General features: G+C 35.6%; 1 protein-coding gene across 1 annotated transcript in view; it reads left to right on the forward strand.

Moving 5' to 3' along the window:
- Positions 1-3,534: 3,534 nt before the first annotated feature.
- Positions 3,535-25,388, forward strand: part of LOC108683386 (low-density lipoprotein receptor-related protein 2) — a 42,520-nt gene continuing 20,666 nt past the window's right edge. The window contains exons 1-17 of the mRNA XM_047884838.1: positions 3,535-3,615; positions 4,465-4,555; positions 5,195-5,311; positions 6,031-6,153; positions 7,028-7,144; positions 12,056-12,104; positions 17,481-17,538; positions 18,295-18,388; positions 18,606-18,710; positions 19,076-19,189; positions 19,745-19,827; positions 20,812-20,845; positions 22,327-22,443; positions 23,302-23,424; positions 23,897-24,019; positions 24,194-24,322; positions 25,154-25,276. Of these exons, the coding sequence (XP_047740794.1) occupies positions 4,465-4,555; positions 5,195-5,311; positions 6,031-6,153; positions 7,028-7,144; positions 12,056-12,104; positions 17,481-17,538; positions 18,295-18,388; positions 18,606-18,710; positions 19,076-19,189; positions 19,745-19,827; positions 20,812-20,845; positions 22,327-22,443; positions 23,302-23,424; positions 23,897-24,019; positions 24,194-24,322; positions 25,154-25,276 (1,600 nt within the window). The 5' untranslated portion in view covers positions 3,535-3,615. The remainder of the gene's footprint in view (positions 3,616-4,464; positions 4,556-5,194; positions 5,312-6,030; positions 6,154-7,027; positions 7,145-12,055; positions 12,105-17,480; positions 17,539-18,294; positions 18,389-18,605; positions 18,711-19,075; positions 19,190-19,744; positions 19,828-20,811; positions 20,846-22,326; positions 22,444-23,301; positions 23,425-23,896; positions 24,020-24,193; positions 24,323-25,153; positions 25,277-25,388) is intronic.

Raw genomic sequence — 25,388 nt, forward strand, 5'->3', positions numbered from 1 at the left:
GACTGAAAATTGCTGCTGGCGATAATTGCCTGAGTTACCCCGAAATTTTTTCTATAATTAAGAGACTTGAGCTGACAATCTCTTTCGCGAGCTTCGTTAGACTCCAGTTATCTTGCGAGGCGCTTAACTAAATGTTAACCCATGCGCAATTAGCATAATTTGAGGTATTATTATCTATGGTTTTATTTGCATTTAACAGCAGTTTAAAAGTATTGGTCTTTTATTGAGAAATACGTTATTTCCCCGTTTATAGTGTAAGAAAACAGCAATAGTAGAGAATAAAGATAGATAATGATATAATGAATTGTCCTTGCTAATTTATTGATTCCGTCTTTTATAGGAAAAAACGTAATATTTTATTGAACACACGTATTTCATGAGTTGCAATTCTTGGGTTGGACAGGATTTAACTTTTTGTAATTCGAGTTACAACTACTGAGATAGTCGTGAAAAAATTTTGTCTAAAATTAGGCTCAACTTCCTGTCCAAATGTAAATATACTGAATGAAGCAAAGAAATGATGGTTTAAATTGAAAATGGCAATAAAACAAACAAAAAATAAAACGGTGTATAGAAAGATGACAGGAATATTACAACAGCAGCTTGGTTGCAGAGTTTTTGATATTCCTACTGTTCGCGGACAACTAAAGCCGTGATCTTACTTTATTTAATCAACCGATAATTTTATCCTTTTCTGGTTCACGCCCGCAGTATTTGCTACAATTTATCAATAGGTGACGCAACCTTTACGCAAGTAAAAAAAATCACTTACGCAACGCACTAGTGACAAAAAGTATTCTAAAATAATAATAATTTAAATGAGCCTTAAATAGTTCTAAGAAGAAATCAATTCCTGGTGGCGATCAAAATTTAAATTTCGTTGATAAGTTGTGTTGTGAAGTTGATTGCCGTTTAAGCCTTTATCAGATACGTATGTAGCGGTTCCGTTTAAGATTTTGTATAAATATAATACAAAAATTTACAAATTTAGAATTAGATTCAAGTGTAAAAATAATATTTTGTTTATATATGAACGTCACCTAAATGAATACAACAATAGTTAACTTTATTCCAGCCTATAGTATTTTGCTTCATTTCACTAAAACCTCTTATTAGAGTAAGTACTTATAGGTGTTGCCACAGTCATCCTGTTCTAATCATTTTGTTTAATAGATAATTTGATTTATTTTATTTACTTTCCGTTTTCTATCTATTTCTTTTTGTAACTTATAACGATTTGTTATTCATACAGGGTTCTTTACTGAGACCAGAAAAAGCGTCTTTCTTTCCCTAAAATCGAACGTGCGATGCTCTACGTACAGCGTATTGAAAGTTAAACTAAACATGTTATAATCCAAAATGTGTTATAATCCATAAATGGACCTCATATAATTGCATTATAAATCTAACCTTTGCCCTTCTTAGTCAACAAAGCAAAGCTCAGTAGGAGCTTCAGGCGCCCCGCGCAAGTCGAGATGTGGAGCGTTATGTGATAAGTTAACAGTGATAATAAATAACACTGAGTGAACACAGCGCAAGAGTGGAAACTATATAATATTTGTACGCATGTAAAAAGATTTTCTAATCTTAAAATACATTTTAGCATCCAAAGTTTTCTTTGAGTTTTGGTAAATTACAGATGAAATGAGGATCATTTAATTTAAAAATTTAACATGAAATTTCATACCACGAAGTTGAAAATAACTTTGCATATGTATTAAAATCGTTTCGCAGTCATATAATTGAAATGCCTCAGGATCATCGCCAACAACATCCTAAACTTTTACTTGCTTTAAACACGAAAATGACAAATGCAAATTACAAAAACTACTCAAATACTAACGTAATAACCAGTTAGAATAGCAAAAAATATTGAAGTTATCGCTTGTGACTATCGTTAATTAAAGAACAAACTTATTTTTATCATTAATTGCAAATTAAAAAAGATAATTTCTCTAAAAATGATTAATTAGAATAACACTAATTAAAAAAAATAACACTTATATAATATAACTATTTAACATTCTGAATTCTATTAATTCTATACTTACATTTATAGGGATGTTTAAATAAAATATTGTAGTCGGGTCGCTCGTTCTGGTTTGGTTCAGTAAAATGTAGCGCCAGGAATAGATAAAGAGCCTATATTTTATTCAGACATTTATTATGTTTGAATTATGTCATTATTAAGTTATGTCATTATCAGCCTATATTTTGATACAGGGAGTTACAGTTCAACATAACCGGGGGGCAGGAGCAGAATGACGGAACAAAACATGCTTCCAACTATGTGTTTTATGCGAATGTTGATCGTCAGTAAACATTTCGACGTCAAATGAAAATTTTGACGGCAAAATGCTTAAAAATTGATTATTTAAAATCTAAGGAATATTTTTTATTGCATATGTATTAACATCGTTTCGCAGTCATATAATTGAAATGCCTCTGGATCATCGCAAAGAACATCCTAAACTTATATCTGCTTTAAACACAAATGCACATTACAGAAACTACTCAAATACTAACGTAATAACCAGTTAGAATAGTAAAAAATATTGAAGTTATCGCTTGTGACTATCGTTGACTATTAGTTCTATATCTACATTTATAGGGATGTTTAAATAAAGTGTTGTAGTCGGGTCGCTCGTTCTATAGTTTGGTTCAGTAAAATGTAGCGTCAGGAATAGATAAACAGCCTATATTTTGATACAGGGAGTTACAGTACAACATAACCGGGGGGCAAGAGCTGAATGACGGAACAAAACATGCTTCCAACAATGTGTTTTATGCGCATGTTGATCGTCTGCAAACATTTCGACGTCGAATGAAAATTTTGACCGGAAAATGTTAAGAAATTAAGTCTAAGTAATGTAAGGAATATTACACTAAGTAATATTATCGATATTATATATATTAGTATATAATATCGATATAATTCGATATTATATTAGTAATATCGAATTACAATAAGGAATATTACACTTAGTAAATATAGTGGATTATGCTCATTTCTGCCATGGTTTTTCATAATAGTTTTGAAATACTTCCAAGACATTCAAATAAAGAATAAAATTTTCGAAACCAAAAGCAACTGCACGAGTTATAATTTTATTTGTAGTAGTAATAAAATACTACTAATGTCATAAGTTATGATAAAGTTTTCCAATGTTTTGTCAAAATTATGCGGGAGGTTAGGCAGTGTAATATCAGAGTAATATAAGGATACAATCAAAAGGATACAAAAGACTGACATATATTAGTTTATATTGTAACTAACAAAATTTGACGAGCTTATATTTCCAATACTTGACAGGCTGCATATATAGCATGTTCGCTTCATCTCGGAAGATTTTTCGACGGAAAATATGAGGATTCAATTAAAAATGTTACAGGACAGGTGATTCCGAAATAACTAATGCCACTATTGAGGCCTATAAGACAATGATTACGAATCTGGCCCTTATTAATTAAAACTTTTTGGAGGGCTTAACCGCGCTCGTCCACCCAGCAGCAGTTATCAGTTTCTGCAGCAGCGGATGCAGCAGCTGCCATATCAGGCAGGCGTCTCGCAAGGAGCGAACATTTGCACTCTGGACTTTCTTAACAGCAGCCAAGGTAAATTCTTAAGTTACTAAATATAAGAATATATACAGTGGTAAAATTTGTTTATGCTGTTGTAACTGTTATTACCTCTTTTACTCATCGCTTTTTTTTGTTTATACCCTAGTCGTCTTTTCTGTATGTATAACGTTGTATCATCTGTATCCTGTAAACAACGCAAAATATTTGATTATTATATTGTTGATGCAGGAAATGCATAATTATTATGAACGTCCAAATACTTTTATTGTTTGTGCAACATTGCTTATCAATTTCTGTAATTACTTTATCTCTCAATAAAATCAGTAATGACTTCACACTGAAGTTTAACACCAGAAGCAAAATATCCACGTACAGAAACTTCTATTGCCTAGAGCAAAACACAATGGTTGATTTTTCAAAGGCAAAATTTCGCTGCTAAATGAACTTTTTCCGTTGAAAGAATTAGTTAACAATTTGGCACGAGGTTACAAATTTTTCTATTCTTGTCAGACACACGACTAATTTTCAAATCAAATTTTATTAATTTATATATTAATTCATGAATTCATTAAACTTCTTTGATGAATTCCCTACACATAAGCCATATCATAAATAAAGACTATATTTAGCTCTGGCTTTCAAACGACAGTAATTTACCAACAAATTTTTAAACCAAAATAAAATTGGACAAAAATAATTAGGTTAATTTAGCACGAATCTTGATGAAGTTCATGAACTAAAATTTATCATGAATCTTGATTATGAATATTTTTCTCGGCCTTCTTAGAATTTTTAAGAGACCTTTATTGACCTGCTTTTCAAGTTTGATAGTCATCATTTATTTTTTCAATATAAATAAATTTTATTGTTTTTTCATTGCAGATGAAGTTCTTCACATTTGGTTGGATGCTGTCTCTGTTGCTGGTCGTTGTACTCTGCGCTGTTGTGAGTTCGAGTCCAACGGCCACTACAGGTACGATCTTCTGTTTTGTTAACGATAAGGCATCAAAGCATGAATTATTTAGAGCATTAATCATAATTCAGAACTCGCATATAAAAATCTTGTGAATTTCATGCTTATACCGCACCCGCTACATCACCGCTCACTGTAACGAAGTCAATAAAAAACCAATCCGCACGAGCATTTTCAGCGCATTTTCTCATTTATGGAAAAAAGGCGCTATTGTCCTCGTCATGTCCGTCCGTCCGTCCGTCTGTGTGTCCGTCCGTGACTCCACGTTTTCGTTGACGAGAAAATGCGCTCTCTGTCACTCACTGCAGTGAGTACTGAGTTATATATAATTTTTTAGGGGGGGGGGGGCGTGGCCGTTGAATGGAGCGCTCAAGAGATGAAAAATAGACGCTCTCGGTCGGCTTTAGTTTATGCCTGGTGGACGCCACTATAGAATTGCTTTTAAGGAATCGCCTTGAGATCATTGAAATCACGTCGGTTGATTTACTTGTGAAATTTTACTAATCACATCCGCAAAATAGCGTCCAAGTGCCCCTCCAAAAAGTGGCCAACTTAAAGCTAACCGTGTTCTAAGATTTACGGGTTTCTTACGGTATGAGGAGTGATGAGATTAAAATACTACTTCATCCTCGTCCACAGAACCCTGCGGAGACGACGAGTTCACGTGCGCCAACAAACGCTGCATCCCGACGCTCTTCAGGTGCGACGACGATGATGACTGTGACGACGGCAGCGACGAACTCGACTGCACTGTTCGTAAGTTTTACGTCACTGGTTTGCCCTCTTTGATGGCTACACGTCTTTCACAGTCACTAAAATTACATGTGAGAAAAGAAGTTTGCGAATTCTCGAATAAATTCTCAGATATATATTAAAATAGTAACTATAAGCATTTGGAACTATCCTTTATCCGCCGTATTGCTTCGGTTCTCCAAATCGAAACCTGCAAGTCCGAATTAATACCACTTCTGCATAACACAATATTTCAGAGACTTGTAAATCTTAATAGTTCAATATGCAGCAGCGCAGTCCCATGGCTATTTTCTATGCCTTTTTTCAGAAATTGAATATTTCATATTAACATTAATAAATCCAAAAATTTCCAATCTTTTTGTTTAACACTTCTCTTTATTTACAATTGCTCTGCACTTCCAATGCTTCAAATTATCCATTACATTACATAGCATGACAGGCGAAAGACTTTTCTCTAAGAGCGAATTTTCGAAATTATCTTGTGAGTTAATACAACGATAATTGCTGTACAAGATGATACCAAGTACCTCCGTGTTAGCTACGGGAAAATTTTGGCAGCAGAAAAGCCTCAACTGCTTTTTAATCTTTGATTCAAATCCTTACAAGAATTTCTTGCTTTAATTTCCTCTGACTTTACGAGTGCGGGGCCGTAGAATTTGAAATAAATGTGGGTGAGAAAATATGCAATGAAAGCATAAGAAACGATCATTTTTATCCAACAGCTGGCAAAAGATGCAAACTTAGACAGTTTGAGTGCGCCAACGGAAACTGCATCAACAATCTTTTCGTTTGCGACGCTGATAACGACTGTGAAGACGGGAGTGATGAGCGCAACTGCCACCAATGTGAGTTGGAGTTCATGACAAATTTTAATGACATAACAACATTACGATTTAATGCAAGTGAAATGTTCTTGTTAGGAACATAGTAGAAATTAACTTCGTCATTTTAGGATAATGCGAGTAAAGAATCAACGAAAGTGCAATAATTAACTTCTATAGTGTGAAACTGTCATTGAAAAATGCACCAGTTCGCATATGACACATTTTAAAACTCAGTACTAACTGTTATTGAACTCACATAGGCAGAGGATAAAATTTTTCAAATCTATTGAACTACATTTTCATCTTGATTAGACATAGATTTTGACAATTGACTTTAAAATTGCTGCCTGAGTTATAAAGAGAAGTGAAGAAATTTTATTATTACAATAATATTTTAAATGATCTCCTCTACCTTGAATGATGCTTTTCGTTACGTAAAAACTATTGGCTGTCCATCAAGAAAAAATAAAAAGTATACACTCGTAGTGATAACTTCTTTGGCCCGGTGGTCACAGTTCAGAGTAACAGGATTGGAACAGAGAGGTGCGGGTTCGACCCCAGCTACCTGTGACAGTTTCTGGTAAGAATCGGCGAGGAGGCCGAGCGGTTAAGCACAGCATGATTGGAGTAGTGAGTTGCGTGTACGAGACCGCAACAAGCTGTGAATATTCTGCGAAGTCAAGAATCGGTAACATGCCTATGGCCAAATAAACGATGAAGCCGCTATTATTATCATTATTATTATTATTATAATTTTCGAACAATTTCTGACTTAGGAAACAATTCACTCGGTAACACTTTTTTTGATGCCATGCTTTCTCCCCTGTCACATTACACCCGTGTCCGTGGATCAAGATTTTATCACAAAAATAAACCTTCGAGTTTCCATGCGCAGTGCCGTGCGACGACAACGAATTTGCTTGTGCCAACACGCGCTGCATTCCGACGCACTACAGATGTGATGACGACAACGACTGCGGCGACGGCAGCGATGAACTCGACTGTCCTTTTCGTAAGTCCAAGCTCACTGATTTGCTAAGACCTCGTTTTTATTCTTTTTCCGTTAATGATTCGAAATTTATGGAAAGAATATTATATAAAACATTTTCCACATGGCATTCTTATTCGACAAATTTGCTGCTCTCATTGACAGAAATATTTATTGTCAGTACAATTTCCAGGTTCTCAATGCAAAATAATCATCAATTGATTCACTTAATAATTTGCAGGTTGATGCCTCTGGTCCCGGTTCTCCAGTAATCCTGATCGGCGATGCTGCTTTTACGACAACGCAAACATGCATGAACTAAAACTTATCTTGGATGGAACACGTAACATAGACAATAGAGAAGAATACAAATAAGAATTGTCAACATTGAACATATATACATAACATAGCGTGAACATTATTTTACGAGCAATGAAATGCTTCTTATTTTGACATGGCTTCATTTGAAAACTCTCATACCTTTGAAATTTGATGGTACTTGTCGGGTGAGAACCTCCAGTAGACAGTTATTAAGTAGACAGACATGCAGTCACCACACTAATACTAATGTTATATATACCAATGTTAGGTATTTTACGTTAGTTCACAATAGCAATAGAATAGAGCTGCTCTGAATAATTGACTTCATCACGAGAATCGACGTTAAATTCTGAAATTAATATATACATCTTTACCGACATTTAATTAGGCATTTTCAATAAAATTAATATGAATAGCTACATAAATCACAAATTTTAGTATGGTATATAATTTTTTAATCGAAATATGCTGTTGAAGATGGCTGCGCACGGTTTTATTTTATTGTCTGCTTCCAGAATATTTGATAATTATAACTCATGCTTTTATTGTAATTAATTTCTTTTTTCCTAAGATTGCAATGTTTCACCTGCTATTGAGGACTAATTGATATATTAATAGGCGGTGGGGTCCTGGCTGTAGCTTCGCTGCAGAGAGCCTTCAGAACGAGCAAATTGTTTTCCATTCCGTGTTTACAAAGTCAGAGGAACAGAAGGTCAACTTTCTCTTGTAGTCTGGATCGACTGAAAATCATGAATTCGTCAGCATTTAAAGCATAATATCCTTCATTGAACACAACACCAATAAAGGAGGCGTTACGATAGAAGATACATAATTTGCACATATCAATTTCTCGGCGAAGGTGGAGGAGCCTTAGCGAATAGGGTGAAAACATTCCACACATTACTTTAATAAAGACATTAGCTTAGGCTGGTGTATTTTTTTCCTATTGCATTCACCTTCATATGATGATAAGAGGGTAACTGTAGGTTAGATAATTTCATCATCTGCTAGTTTGTTTGGATAGTCATTAGAACACGGTCATAAATGGTACGAGTTCTATAAGAAATTTACAGTTTATTCATTCTTCATGTAAGGATTCTCGGCTGAGAAGAACACATCATATGAAGGATATCAACCGAGAGCAAATTAAGAAATGTGTGAAAATTAATGTCTCTTGTATGCACAAAAAATATATTGTGGAAATATTCGTTGCACATTTTCAATCAAATACAATTTCAGCTTCACGTGAATATGGTTAGAAAAATTCAGGCACCTTTAATGGCTGCAGTTGACATGGCATCCATGCATCGATGAAAAGAAATCATCAATATATTCATGATTTAATTTTGGTTAATTTTCTCCACTCATTGTTGAAGGAATAAAGTTCACATCATTAACAAGAAAAGATATAGTTTAAATTGTACCGTGCAGAGCACAGTAAAATGGATCAGTTTATGAAGCCAGAGCTTCAGTATCTTTCAGTATCTTTACAAAGAAAATTATAACTCGTACAGTTGCTTTTGATTTCGAAAATTCTATTCTGTATTTGAATGTCTTGGAAGCGTTTAAAAAATTTCATGAAAAACCATGTCAGAAATGAACATAATCCACCATGTTTACTAAGTGTAATATTCCTTAGATTTTATAGAATTAATTTTTAGGCATTTTGCCGTCAAAATTTTCATTCGACATCGAAATGTTTACTGACGATCAACATTCGCATAAAACACATAGTTGGGAGCATGCTGTGTTCCGTCATTCTGCTCTTGCCCCCGGTTATGTTGTACTGTAACTCCCTGAATCAAAATATAGGCTGTTTACCTATTCCTGACACTACATTTTACTGAACCAAACAAGAACGAGCGAACCGACTACACCATTTATTTAAACAGCTCAATAAATGTAGAGAATTAATAGAATTTAGAATTGAAAATACTTATATATGTTAACATTGTTAGTATTCTTATTAATTACTTTTATTATAATTAATTATTTTCAGAGAAATTATCTTTATCAATTTACGATTATTGATAAAAATAAGTTTTTCTCTACTTAACTAAAGGCAAATTAACGAAGGGCAAAGAAGTCTTAAATTTGATGATCCTCATTTTCTCTGTTATTCATAAAAAATTAAGAAAACTTTGTGCCGAAATTAGTTTTAAGATTATAAAATTTAATTGCATGCATTCAAATATTAGATAGTTTTCACTCCTGCGCAGAGCTTAGTTATGTTCACTCTTTGTTGTTTATTATCACTGTTAGCTAATCACTTACCGCTCCACATCTCGACTTGCGCGGGGCGCCTGAAGCTCCTAATGAGCTTCGCTGGGTTGATTAAGTAGGGAAAAGGATAGAATCAAGATGAAATTATAGAAGGTTCATTTATATAATTTAACATACTTTAACTAATTTCCAATATGCTATAAGTGTTTGTTTTATTGCCATTTTCATGTCATGCCCTTATTACTTTGCTGTAATAAGTTTACTCAAATTTGTACAGGAAATTGAGCCTAATTTTGGAAAAAATTCTTCACGGCCAATAATAATTAAATACAATCTATAAGGAAATTTGAAATGTGATAAATTTGAACAGCGTATACTGAAGTACGTCTGCTATTGGGAACTCGATAACAGAGCCACATTAGACCACGTGGCTTCTAATTTGCCGTGATAAGACAGACATAAGTCGTTGGGAACTTTCTCGAATAATCTACTGTACTAACATATTAACCCAATCGCCGTTACGGCAATTTCTGGGTTCAAAAATAAGGACATACCAAAAAAATGACGATATTGAAAGTTGATTCAATTCAAATTCATGCATAACTACTGAACATTACGAGTACATTTGACGTATTAGAAAATAATTGTATCCATAACTAAACTATTCCAACGCCCTGGCCTCCAAACATCAATACATATCAGTTGCCTCACATCAAAAAATAAAGAAAAACTTTGTGCTGAAATTAGTTTTAAGATTTTAAAATCTAATTGCATGCGTTCAAATATTAGATAGTTTCCACTCTTGCGCTGTGTTCACTCAGTGTTATTTATTATAACTGTTAGCTAATCACTTACCGCTCCACATCAATTATAGCAATTATAGAAGGTCCATTTATGTAATTTAACATACTTCAACTAACTTCCAATTTGCTATAAGTGTTTGTTTTATTGCCATTTTCATGTCATGCCATTATTTCTTTGATGTAATAAGTTTATTTACATTTGTACAGGAAATTGAGCCTAATTTTAGAAAGAAATTCTTCACGGCCTATAATAATTAAATACAGTCTTTAAGGAAATTTGAAATGTGATAAATTCGAACAGCGTATACTGAAGTACGTCTGCTATTAGGAACTCGATAACAGAGTCACATTAGACCACGTGGATTCTAATTTGTCGTGATAAGACAGACATAAGTCGTTGGGAGCTTCCGCGAATAGTGTACTATACTAAATTATTTACCCAATCGCCGTTACGGCAATTTCTGGGTTCAAAAATATCAAGAAGCTACGAACACGATAAGGCTAAAAATAATTAATTCAGTTGAAATCCATGCATAACTACTGAACATTACGAGTAAATTTGACATATTAGAAAATAATTGTATCCCTAATGCCTCGTTCTCACATTGCCGGTTGAAGGGCCGGAAGACACCCGGAATCGATTCCTGGGGTACCGGTTATCAAACTGGAGATCCGGGAAATGAGATCCAGGAGTTTCTGGAGGGCGTGGCCATAATCCGGCTTGGTCGGAAAAATTATTCAACATGTTGAATAATTTTGCCGGTACGCCCGGAACCATAAAAATCCGGGAGCCAACCTGCTCTTCCGTTGCTATGTGAGAACTCAACTGGCACGGCCGGAGGACCAGCCTTGGGTAGCGGGAGGGGTGAAATCGTCCCAAATTTTTTTTTGTGCGAAAGCCTTGCCACTTATTCACATTTTCAGCCTATGTGCTGTTTTAACTTTGTATTTTTTTGCAAATGCATTGTCAATTGTTCATATTTAATACTATCTGCTGTTAAAATGATGTACTTTTTCACATTTTTGTGCAAGTTTTGTTAATTATTAACATTTCTGTCATGTCTGCTGATTACACTTTGCAAATTTGCATTAGATATACCGGTATGCATGTTTATATATTGTAAACACAATGTAACAATAAATGGGGTGTGATTAATTAAATGAAACATTATCACCATTTTCTTTTTTGTAAACACTTTCTGAAATAATTGTCTGAAATAATTTTGTAAACACTTTCTGAAATAATTTTGTGTTAAAGATGAATACAATTTTTTAACTGAGGCTGATACACATTTTTGCTTTTACTTTCCGAAAAGTTGTCCTTATTCAATAAAGTTCCTTAAACATTTTAATACACTTTTTAACTTATAATACCTGTCCCCATTTACTTTAAATCTGAATATTGTGGAAAAGGTATTAAATTAAATCGGGGAACTTTTCCTTAAACATTGAAAGCTTTTATTGAAAGGGGCGGGCCTAAATTTGCATAACTTACCTGGAATACCGGGAAAAAAGCCGGGCCTACCCTGGTTTTACGGCAGTTCTTACTGCTCAAAAGGCTCTACCTGCTGTTTTATCGTTTTTTCAGGGAATTCCGGCGATTTACCTGGAAATCCGGGAGGCATACGGGACTTCCGGTAAGCTCCCGGGAGTACCGGGAATACGTTGACAGCCGGTATTGCAGGTTCTCCCGGCTACTGAAGCCGGATCTCCCGGATATCCGGCTCTTCCGGGAAACTTACCGGCTCTTACGGAACATCTACCTGGAGGGCATTACATATTAAGCCCTGCCCCTTGCATATTACGCCCTGCCCCCTATACCGGCTATGAATCCGGCATTTCAACCGGCTTGGCGTTTCCGGGACTTCCGGCCCTTTAACCGGCAAAGTGAGAACGAGACATTACTAAACTATTCCAACGCCCTGGCCTCCAAACATCACTATACATATTAGTCGACTCACATCAAAAAATAAAGAAAACTTTGTGCTGAAATTAGTTTTAAGATTTTAAAATTTAATTGCATGCGTTCAAAAAATTTGATTAAAACGATTAGAAACGATAGTTTCCAATCGTGCGCTGTGTTCACTCAGTGTCATTTATTATCACTGTTTACTAAGCACTTACCGCTCCACATCTCGACTTGCGCGGGGCGCCTGAAGCTCATAATGAGCTTCGCTTTGTTGACTAAGAAGGGCAAAGGTTAGAATCAAAATGCAATAATAGAAGTTTCATTTATATAATTTAACATACTTTAACCAACTTCCAATTTGCTATAAGTGTTTGTTTTATTGCCATTTTCATGTCATGCCATGCATTATTACTTTGCTGTAATGAGTTTACTTAAATTTGTACAAGAAGTTCAGCCTAATTTTAGAAAGAAATTCTTCACGACCTATAATAATTATATACAATCTATATGGAAATTTAAAATGTGATAAATTTGGACAGCGTTTTCTGAAGTACGTCTGTTATTTGAAACTCGATAACAGAGTCTTATCAGACCACGTAGCTTCTATATTATCATGATAAGACATAAGACAGACATAAATCATTGGGAACTTTTTCGAAATGCGTACTACACTAGTATCTCATACCCGATCGCTGTTTCGGCGATTTCTGGGATCCGAAAATATCGACAATCTGAATATGAGAAAACAATCCATAAATCTAATGCAGTTGATATCCATGCATTACTACTGAACATTACGAGTTTAGTTGACTTATAAGAAAATGATTGTATCCCTAACTAAACTATTCTAACGTACTGGCCTCCAAACATCACTACCTATCAGTTGCCTGACATCAAAAAATAAAAAAAAATTGTGCTGAAATTAGTTTTAAGATTTTAAAATCTAGTTGCATGCGTTCAAATATTAGATAGTTTCACTCTTGCGCTGTATTCACTCAGTGTTATTTATTATCACTGTTAGCTAATCACTTACCGCTCCACATCAATTATAGCAATTATGGAAGGTCCATTTATGTAATTTAACATACTTCAACTAACTTCCAATTTGCTATAAGAGTTTGTTTTATTGCCATTTTCATCATGTCTTGCCATTATTTCTTTGCTGGAATAAGTTTATTTACATTTGTACAAGAAGTTGATTCTAATTTTAGAAAAAATTCTTCGCGACTTATAATAATTAAAAACAATCTATAAGGAAATTTAAAATGTGATAAATTCGGACAGCGCTTTCTGAAGTACATCTGCTGTTAGAATTAAAGTTATCGTTAAAGCGATTTCTGGGTTCAAAAATATCCTTAAAGTTAAAATAACAACAAGCTTTTCAATTCAGTTGAAATCGATGCATAACTACTGAACATTACGAGTAAAGTTAACGTATGAGAAAATAATTGCATCCCTAACTATACTATTTTAACGTACTGGCTTGTAAACGTCACTACATATCAGTAGCCTCACATCAAAAAATAAAGAAAACTTTGTGCTGAAATTAGTTTTATTATTTTAAAATCTAATTTCACGCATTCAAATATTAGACAATTTCTACTCTTGCGCTGTGTTCACTCAGTGTTATTTTTATTTATTATCACTGTTAACTAAGCACTTACCGCTCCACATCTCGACTTGCGCGGGGCGCCTGAAGCTCCTAATGAACTTCGTTTTGTTGATTAAGAAGGGCAAGGGTTAGAATCATAATGCAATTATAGAAGGTCCATTTATGTAATTAAACATACTTCAACTAACTTCCCATTTGCTATAAGTACCTGAAAAAAGGCTTAAAAGGCATTCACCTTCACATCGCAAATCAACTTCAATACTCGGATAATTTATCATCGTAATTGAAATTTTTATCTCCGAGAGAAATTAATATTTTCATAGAACTATTTGAGACTTTTTTGAATTGTATTTTAAGTCACCAGTGCGTTGCCAAAGTTATTTTTATTTTACTAGTGTAAAGGTTGCTAGTCATAGCAAATGCTGCTATCGTGACCAGAGAATGATAACAACAACAGTGGAGTAAATAAAGTAAGATCAAGGTTTTAGTTGTGTCCGCGAAAAGAACGAATTTCAGACCATCAAGAACTCTGCAAAAAAACTGCTGTTGTAAAATTAATGTCATGTTTCGGTACTCCTGTCTTATTTTATTGTTTGTTTTATTGTCATATAATGTCATGTCATTAATTTATTTGCAGTAATAAGTTTATTTACATTTGTACAGGAAGTTGAGCCTAATTTTAGAAAAAATTCTTCACGACCTATAATTACAATGATTGCAATTACAAAAATTGAAATCCTGCCAACCCAAGTACTGCAACTCATCAAATACGTGTCATTCGTCGATAATATTTCGCGTTTTTCTCCTCCAAAAGACGCAATCCATAATAAATTAGCAGGGACAATTCATTATAGAATTATGTTTTTTCTACTATTTCAGTTTTCTTACGCTGTAAACGGGGAATTAACGTATTTCTCAATCATAGACCAATACTTTTGAAATGCTCTTAAACGTCAATAAAACAATAGATAATAATACTTCTCATAATGTCTTCCTTTCATATACCACCCACAAACTGACTGGATCTTTCGAATCGTGTTACAGCCGCAGGGGAAGTAAAACTCTGCTTTGCCTCATGTATTCACTCGGAAATGTCTCATAATATGTACCACTTTTGAAGATTCCACTCATTTGGACAATATATTACTAATATAACCCAGTCCTAGTATTACTTTAATATCCCATCCCGCGACTCCTGGTTAACTTGAACTTCCCGTGTCATGACTGTGACACCCAACCTAAAAAATTATCTTGACCGACCGAACATATCAAACCTGCTCACAGGGTTGAACCATAGAAAACCTGATATATTTTAAAACAGCAGTTGAAGAAAAACAATGCGTTTATGATCAATCCTAATAGTCTTCAATCTATTATACATCATATCTAAATAAAGTTGAATAATTTCAATAGCTACGGTTTTCGATTAGAAAGATTTTGGCATATAATGTTACAATTGTACTCTTTACACGTGAAAATTTCACAAGGCTTCCATTTATGCTTATACTATGGTTTAACAATTAGTTAAGCGCCTCGCCGGATAACTGGAGCCTAATGAAGCTTGAGACAGAGATTGCCAGCACAAGTTCTAATTATAGAAAAATCTTTGGGGTAACTCAGGCAATTATCGCTGGCAGCAATTATCAGTCACGACAGCAGCGGCTACAGCAGTTGCAATATCAGGCAGGTGGCTCGCAGAGAGCCTTCATTGCAGTTCGTTCTCCTTAACTGTACCCAAGGTATCGTATACATTTTATTCGTTTTATTCTTATACATTCGTTTTAAATTGACAAAGTTGCCTCATGTACATTGTGTTAATTAATGAAGTCCTAACCACTGAACTCATGGCGTAAACTGAATTTCATCAGGAATTGCATGCACGTTGAAAATTCGAAAAAGTTTCGATTCACATTCAGGATTTTTAGCGCATTTTCTCATCTATGGAAAAAATGCCCTATTATGCTCGCCATGTCCGTCCGTCTGTCCGTGACTTCATGTTTTCGTCGACGAGGAAATGCGCTCGCTGTCACTCAGTGCAGTGAGTAATGAGTTGGATATTTTTGCTAGTTTCTAGTACATAGTTTGTTAACCCGGTCGTGTTAAGTTTCGAGTTGTAAAACTAGCCATATAAACTTTATATTCGAAACTCGAGTATATAGTTTTAGATAGTTTCTAGTTTCCGGTATGTAATACAAACGAATGAAAATATTTATGCAAGTCAAAATTAAACGTGCAATCTCTTCCTAGTAGATTTTGTTGAATATATGCCTTGTTTGTTTATCAATTATGATACAAATCTGCCATTATCTCTAAAACTATTCTTAACGAGGTGAAAATTTATTTATTTATTTCTCTATAAATAAATAAATTTCTATTTCTCGATTTCAGTTATTTATTTCTCTGTTAGTTTTATTTTTGATTTTCGAATGCAAATATTGTAATGAGAAGCCAGGTTCTACGTTACACGAAAATTAATAATTTCCCACTGTGTGCATAAAGTTTTATTTCGTCTATGATTATTATCTTTCAATGCAAGTTTTTTTTCGAATGTCTTTAGCAGGATCAGAATTGTATACATTAAACTCAAGATTTTTGTAATGGAATCTAACATGATTTTTGCGACTGATTGACTGTCACTATATGTAATTCGTTAATTTAACAAATTTCAAAGACATAATGGATATTTTCTAAAGTCAAGTAAACAGACTGTATTGGAATGTTTTGTAGAGGATAAATTAACGATAAGAGCTATGAGGAAGGTAATAGCCAAGAATACTAATAAAGTTCGATTGACGCATGTATAAAAATGCATGACACAGCAATCTTTATCAAGTTCAGTTTGATACTCTCATCAAAAGAGCGCACGCACAGAATCATATGCCTGTGCAGTGGGCATCGTATATCTAGGTATACCAATGCCAATTTGTGGATATCTTGAAACTATTAAATATTCATGACCACGCAAATTATCTGCCAAAAAATTTATTGAAATTTAGCTTAAGCATTTGGGTAAGAGAGCTGGAGAATGAGGGTTCTATTCAATCATATGAAGGTTATAATGATTTAATTGTAATAATCTAATTGCTGAATAAAATTCTTCTGACAATAAATGTTCGAATCGGATTCCTCTTAATGCCCACGCCCGCTGAACAGCAAATCCACTTTTTCTAATATCCGAAGTCTGCCCTCCATCGCAGTCAAAACGCAGTATTTGGGTTTAGAAATTTTTATTTCGTCTTTACTGGAAAGCAATGAGCACGAAAAATAATCAAGGTGTTATTTTTTCTTGAAATAAAATTATTTGATTATGTTTATATTGTACTACATCACATTTTTCATTCTTTTCGCGTTATTTATTAACCTTCCTGGTTCCCGCCCAGTTTCCTATAAGACTAATGTGACATTTTTTATCCAAAATTCCAAGCCACCATTTATTTTGCACATTTTCTGATTCCAGGTTCCAAAGTAGAATTTTTTTTCTTAACTAAAAAGTACGTGTCGACACCGAGGGATATCTTATCCAGCTGAGGACCAGCTGACAACTATGACGGTCAGTGCACAGTGTGCCAAATTCTTTCTTCAAACACCAAATTCTTTTCTCTGTACTAATTTTGTTGCAATGTCGATTTTTTAGTGCACTGATGAAAAATAATTTTGTATTGTAAATATTGAACGACGTTTGTCTTACTATAAACTATGATTTCGATCAAAATGTACCTTGCTTCGGAAAAATAGGTTGTACTGACTAGGCATAATAGAAAATTCCAATTAAATTATAGCTTATGGCCCTACGCGCATGAATGACGTTGGTCGAGGCAAACAGACTAAAATTCTTCATTGCATAACTAAATTAATTTTTCTACGTAGAAGATCACGCAGATCACGCTGTTTCAATTTGTTGCACATTATTTTTTTGGAATAAGTACATTGAGGACGCACATTTTCGTTGAATTCGAAAATTCATATCAGTGTTTCCTTAAAGTCATGTGATACTACAAATATTAGAATTTTGGATTAAATTTTAATTTTTTATAATCAAATTAAAAAAAAAATTATCATTTTAACGATTATAACCAGTGCCAAATTTCCTACTGTTCGCGGTATTTACAGTAACACAACTCGACAAATATTCAGCCCCGTGGTGCCCGCAAAAATAAATAAAATTATGATGATTAAATTGTGAACGATGTCAACAAATCAGTCTATTTGCCTTACAGTTCTCAAAATAATTGCCAAAATAATAATTTCTTAATGATAACATTATTTGCCTATGTAAAGTTGATTTTATTTCCTCCCTTGAATGCAGCAAAAGCGCATTCGTTTGAACTGGTGGCCGCAGCTGCTGCTGTTGGCTTGGCTCTGCGCAGCCGTCGCAAGCTCTGAGCCTTCCGCAACTTCCGGTGAGAGATGCGGAGTAATGAAATTTTCATTCCAAGTACCAAAATTTGAAATTTTCCTCTTTCATTCGAAAATCAGTCAAATTCTGAACCCTCCTGCTGGTCATAACATATCCCTCCTGTTGTCCTGATCATAACATATCCCTCCTGTTGTCCTGATCATAACATATCCCTCCTGTTGTCCTGATCATAACATATCCCTCCTGTTGTCCCACAAAAGCGTGTCCGGAGGGCAAGTTCCAGTGCGCCAACCTAGCGTGCATCAGCAGCGGCTACGTGTGTGATGGCGACAACGACTGTGGTGACGGCAGCGACGAGCGTGACTGTGAGTATATCAAACTATGTAAATGTTTCACTGATTGTCTGGTACCAAAAAATGAACTGAAACTCCTAAATTTTTAACATTTTTTCATTTGTATAACAAATAATTTTATTTGTATTGTATAACACTTATTTCTTCTTAAAAACTCCTTCGTACTTCGAAAACCTACATCAAAACTAAATTTTCTTCGACAGTAAAACGAAAATCAAGACATTTCAATTTTAGAGATCCTGATTACATGGATTAATTCAAATTTCTTATAAGTGAATAGAAACTGCCGCTCATTTAAAACAATTCTTAATACCTTTAGTATTAGTAAGTATGCCTTTAGTATTCAAAACAATAATTTTTAAAAATTCTTTGTTTAGGTTCGTGCGGCGTAGATTTCACGTGCGGGAGCGGCCTCTGCGTGCCACAGGAGCAGCGGTGCGACGGCGACAACGATTGTGGCGACGACAGCGACGAGCGCGACTGTCCTGAGGGTGAGATGCAGCTGTTGCGTGGTACTACACCTGCTGTGCAGCTGCTGAGTGGTACTGCACCTGCTGTGCAGCTGCTGAGTGGAACTGCACCTGCTGTGCAGCTGCTGAGTGTTACTGCACCTGTTGTGCAGCTGCTGAGTGATACTGCACCTGCTGTGCAGCTGCTGAGTTAGGGAGTGCCTGCACCTGCTGTGTGCAGGCGCTGAGTTATTCAGGGAGGGACTTCAATAGATGTGTCACGTTAAAAATTCCAGAAGTCAGTTTTTTATTCGATAGAGCAAGATTAGTTCCAGGTAGGATATGGATAATTGACACTTTGAAACACATTTTTTTATATGTAACATTAAAATTGGTACATTGGTATTAGTTTTCTCCGTTGTTCTCATTCAATGGTCTAACCAAACGAATTCAATTAATGCTTAAATTTTGAATAAAATAGGTTTTGCATTTGTATATTTCCCACGACAGCGTGCTGATACCGAATTGTAATGACCCGGATCCAAGTTTTAATCAAATATGAAGATTAGTTCTAATTTCATTCTCGGAACCCTGCAGGCACTTGCACCGCTGGTTTCCTGTGCGGCGGCCGCCGCTGCGTGCCCGTGAACTTCCGCTGCGACGGCGACAGCGACTGCGACATGAGTGGTACTGCACCTGCTGTGCAGCTGCTGAGTGGTACTGCACCTGCTGTGCAGCTGCTGAGTGGTACTGCACCTGCTGTGCAGCTGCTGAGTTAGGGAGTGCCAAGGCATCTATTGAAGTTAGGGACTTCAATAGATGTACCAAGTTTATTATTCTGAAAATTTTTATTCGATAAAGCAAGATTAGTTACAAGTAAGATATGGATTATTTTAACTTTTGCGACACATTTTTTATGTGTAACAATGAAATGGGTTCATTGATATAAGTTTTCTCCGTTGTTCTCTTTCAATGGTCTAACGAACGAATTCAATGAATGCCTAAATTTTGAGTGTAATATACTTTGCATTTGTGTATTACCCACCGACCTTCAGCGCCGAAAAGTAATAACCAGGATCCAAGTTTTAACAAATATGAATATTAATTTTTAATTTTTAAATTTGTCTCAGGTATTTAAACAAATTTAAACAGGTATTGTTAGCAGCCAACCGGCCACAGCTACTCAAATTTCTGTTATATAAACCGTACAACAGGAAGGATTCATCAACGGTAATTCCGTTCACGCGTAATGACCGGCAACAAGCCGCCGGAAATAGACAAAATTTAAAAGTCAATTTAATACCTAATTACCGTAAATAGACAAATTTTTAAGTCCATTTAATACCTAATTCCCGTAAGTAGACAAATTTTTAAGTCCATTTAATACCTAATTCCCGTAAGTAGACAAATTGTTAAGTCCATTTAATACCTAATTACCGTAAGTAGACAAAATTTTTAGTCCATTTAATACCTAATTACCGCAAGTAGACAAAATTTTAAGTCCATTTAATACCTAATTACCGCAAGTAGACAAATTTTCAAGTCCATTTAATACCTAATTTCATTCCTGGAACCCTGCAGGCACTTGCACCGCTGGTTTCCTGTGCGGCGGCCGCCGCTGCGTGCCCGTGAACTTCCGCTGCGACGGCGACAGCGACTGCGACGACGGAGAAGACGAGCTCGAGTGCGAGAACTACAGTGAGGAAACCAGCATTTATATTGACCATCAAATTGATTTAAATTAATTAAATTAATTGCAAACCACAACTTTTGAATGTATTTAGCACTGAAGTCTGAAATGAATTAAAAATTTTATTATCAATTATTAGCCTGTTTTTGTTAGTCGGTATTGCATGTGTTTTAAAGTCCCATGCACAAAGTTCCAAGTAATGGACTTTCCCATGAAATGTCCCATGTAATTAGTGAAGAATAAAAAATTTTACCGTTTAACATAAAATAAAGTAATTTCAAAGTCACGAGTAACATCAATCTCTGCAAGAATCGCCCTGACTTCATCTATATAGCCCCCACTGGGAATATCATATTAGCTGATAATTACAAATTTGGTCTAATATTAGAATTTTTAGTACGATATTCACTCAAAAATTAATTAATTTCAACGTTTTAGTTTTATTCATTTCTAACCACAGTTTTCTTGCAATTTACGGGTTTATATTAAAGAAACACATTTTCTACTGTGCATAATAAGAGATAATCAAAATGTCGGAAAATTTACGTTAATTGTCGAGCAAAAGAAAAATTTGACGAATGCATGTTCATGAGCTAAATAAAAGGAAAAAAATCCACTGATCACTGCATTATAAATTGATCACTGCAAAATTCCCAATCCCCAATATCTTGTTTGTATACATGCGGTGTACCAGAACGTGAAAGTTTTACTTTCGAATAACTTAAACTTTTTCATTTGAATTAGCAACACTGCTATGTAGTTTACGTCTTATTTACGTTTAGTCCTTCATAATTTTCTTCGATCTGATCCTATGCAAAGCAGATTAGTTAGTTTATGCTTTATTAGGTTTATTTTTAATCATCTGAATAACTGTTATATCGTTTTGTCATTTCTTTGTTAATATTTTCAACGAATATTATTTATTAGATTCACTTCTCAACAGGACATTGAGTTGCCAAAGGTATTATTTACTTTATTCCTTTTCTTTACAAGAACATCATTTTGCATAATTTTACTCCAAAAAAATCCTCAGATCCAATCTGTTTGATTCCCAATCTTGATTACTGTGTGTGTAATGACTGGCACTCACCCCACATACACGCCGATCTTCCCTTTATGGCTTTCAAACGCCTGATTTGATTGACTCTCGTAAGCCATCTGACCGGTATTCTCGGCTTCTCTTCATCTCATGCTTATGGTTACATAAAATAATTTTTTACTACGTTCACTTTTCGCACTCGACGTCTAACGTTCTTTATTTCAACGGTACACGTACGTTCCCAACGCTAAAAATCGAGCGCCAGGCTACAACACTGCTTCGAACCTCATCCAGGCATACCTGGTCTGAAAAATACAAAGAAATTCGCAAATTATCCTGTAATTTTCAAAATTTCTAGGTAGACCATACATCGATGTTCGATCATCAGATTCAGTTAACTGATGTTGCTGTATGTATGTATATTCAATGTCTCTGAACTTCCACCCACAGACCCGTGCGAGGATGAACAGCTGAGGTGCGCTAACAACCGCTGCGTGTCGGAGCGCTATAAGTGCGACGGCGACAACGACTGTGGTGATGGCAGCGACGAGCTCGGCTGCACTGTTCGTAAGTTTCACAACGACTGTAGTGAGAGCAGCGAATAGTTCGACTGCACTGTTCGTAAATCTCACGTCGACTGTGGTGACAACAGCGACGAACTTGGCTGCGCTGTTCGTAAGTCTCACAACGACTGTGATGATAACAGCGACGATTTTGACTGCGCTCTTCGTGAGTCTCACAACAACTGTGGTGACGGCAGCGACGAACTCGGCTGCGCTGTTCGTAATTCTCACGTCGACTGTAGTGACAACAGCGACGAACTTGGCTGCGCTGTTCGTAAGTCTCACAACGACTTTGGTGACAACAGCGACGATTTTGGCTGCGCTTTTCGTACGTCTCACAACTGTAGTGACGACAGGGACGAACTCGGCTGCACTGTTAGTAAGTCTCACAACGACTGTGGTGACAACAGCAACGATTTTGGCTGCGCTATTCGTAAGTCTCACAACAACTGTGATGACGGCAGCGGCGTTCTCGACTGCACTGTTCGTAAGTCACATAATAACCGTGGTGACAGCAGCGACGAACTCAGCGGCACTGGTCGTAAGTCTCACCACGACTGTGGTGACGGCAGCGACGAACTCGACGGTACTGTTGGAAAGTCTCCCAACGACTGTGGTGACGGCAACCTCTTTTCCGTTTATTCCGTTGAAAATTGTGACAGATCTTATTGTTGGGCGATAAACCTTACCATCTATGTTTAGTGACAGACACCAGTGATCTAATCGTTGTTGGAATGGATTCACAATAGTCCAGTCGGCGCTTGGGTTAATCATGCCATCAACAACTCGATTCAAAAATGAGGTTTTGTCTATAAAAAATGTGCAGAATGAGAAAATGTGAAACGAAATTTTTATCCGACAGCTGGCAGTAACTGCACAATAACTCAGCATGAATGTGACAACGGAAAATGCGTCCCGGTCCGCTTCGTCTGTGATGGCGACAATGACTGTGGAGACCTGAGTGATGAACGCAACTGTACTCTGCGTAAGTAAAATTTCGTCACCTTGTGGTGCCAACACATCTCTGTTACCTTTGTACAAGGAAGGTTATAGTTGTTTATGATTGGCTATCGTGAATATTACTTTTTCGTGATAAATGGGATTTGTTTTACACAATTAGAGCTAGAACTGATATCAGCCCAGGAGTCTAGTAAGGCGAAAGAGCATTGCGTAGCTGAGATGTTCTCTATGAGACACCTCATTTCTTGTGTGTAACCTTAGTCTTACCATACGATGATAATTTTTCTGTTTTTTTTTTACGCACGACAATAAATTTGTCTGTCTTTTTTTTAATTTATGCTACAATTTATTAATTTGCAACCTTCTCATTGCATATTAGTGTAGTAAAAGAAACCATTGAGAACCATTCCCTGATTAGGATATTTATTTTTTTCTATAAATTTATATTTAAAAGTTGGATTTGAGTCAGTAATTGAAGAAATCGCTATTTCTGGTAGAGGGAAGGAGTTGCAGGACAGATCAGTACGAATGCGACAACGGTAACTGCATCACGGCGCGCTTTGTCTGTGACGGCGACAACGACTGTGGAGACATGAGTGATGAACGCAACTGTACCCAAGGTGAGTCAGATTTCGACTCGAAACTTCTACACCTAACTTTTTAAATTGTTCATTATCACGTACAACATTTAATGCAGCCTCTGTTCGCCAAACTTGTCCATTCCAATCATATATGCTGTATACTTCATTGCAGTTAATTTTAAAACTCGAGAGATAATTTAGTTCTCGCTACAGCTGCAACGGAAACGTCATGTGGGCCAACGGAGTTCAGATGCGACAACGGTGACTGTATAAGAGGTTCATACCAGTGCGATGGTGACAACGACTGTAGGGATCTCACCGATGAGCGCAACTGCACTGATGGTACGCCTCAATAGAAATAGCTACATAAGATGGAAAAAAAACAGCAAAACGTGAGTGTACAAGATGATGAAATATTCGACACCTTGTGTGGTGAGCAGCTGGAAGAGCGGCAAGAAATTTTCCATTGGAGATTGATAGCAAAAATTAATTTTCTTGAATTACTGTACGGTACCATGAGTGAGTTATATCGCTTATATATCATCATTTTCGAGTGTGAGAACCAATAATTTATCTGATCTATTATTATCTTGTTTTTTTTTTTATTATTTGGCGAACTATATGAATAAATATTTATTAATACCAAAACTTGAGTGTAAGGCAAACATTCCTGAAACGTCTTTATTGTACCGTACAATTAGTGCTCATGATTATTTTTCTTTGCAATATAAAAAAATTCATAGGCTTCGTCTGAGCTTACTTTTTCATTCACGTTTTCCGATCGAGTAAATTTTTTTTCCCAGTCCGTTACGAATAAATAAGTAATAAGTTCAATACTATTTAAATGGTCCTATAAAAATTATAGAAATAAATTTTAGCGGGCTCATGACTGAGTTCTTCATATGAGGTCACAATACGATGTTCGAAAAATTTCAGCATTAAATTTTCATACGAGTTTCATTCATGGGGCTCAATTTTAAATTTTCCTAGAGCCTAATTTGTATCATCGAAAGCTAATAAGTTTTCCGCCTTGTTTCAAGCAATTAACTCTAAAAAATTGTATCTGGTAAAAATTTTAGGCCATAATTGGCCTGATATCTTTGTCTTTCGGATAAACTAAAAATTCATAGTATTATCAAATAAGGGACCATAAGTGACGCATTTCTTTTGCAGAGGAGACGGGCTGCCGGCGTTCACAGTTCTTGTGCAACAACGACAGGTGCATCAACAGAAACTTTGTGTGTGACAATGACGACGACTGCGGTGACTCGAGTGATGAACGAAACTGTACTCAGCGTGAGTACATGTAACTTAAGCACGCACTAGCAATGAGTAAAGACTTCCCAATACATTGGGATCAATGTTGCATCCTCAAAAATTTGGTCGTTGATTATCCTCTGGTGAAAAA

The sequence above is a fragment of the Hyalella azteca genome, unplaced genomic scaffold, assembly GCF_000764305.2.
Source record: "Hyalella azteca isolate HAZT.00-mixed unplaced genomic scaffold, Hazt_2.0.2 contig16271, whole genome shotgun sequence".
Classification (NCBI taxonomy): Eukaryota; Metazoa; Arthropoda; class Malacostraca; order Amphipoda; family Hyalellidae; genus Hyalella; species Hyalella azteca.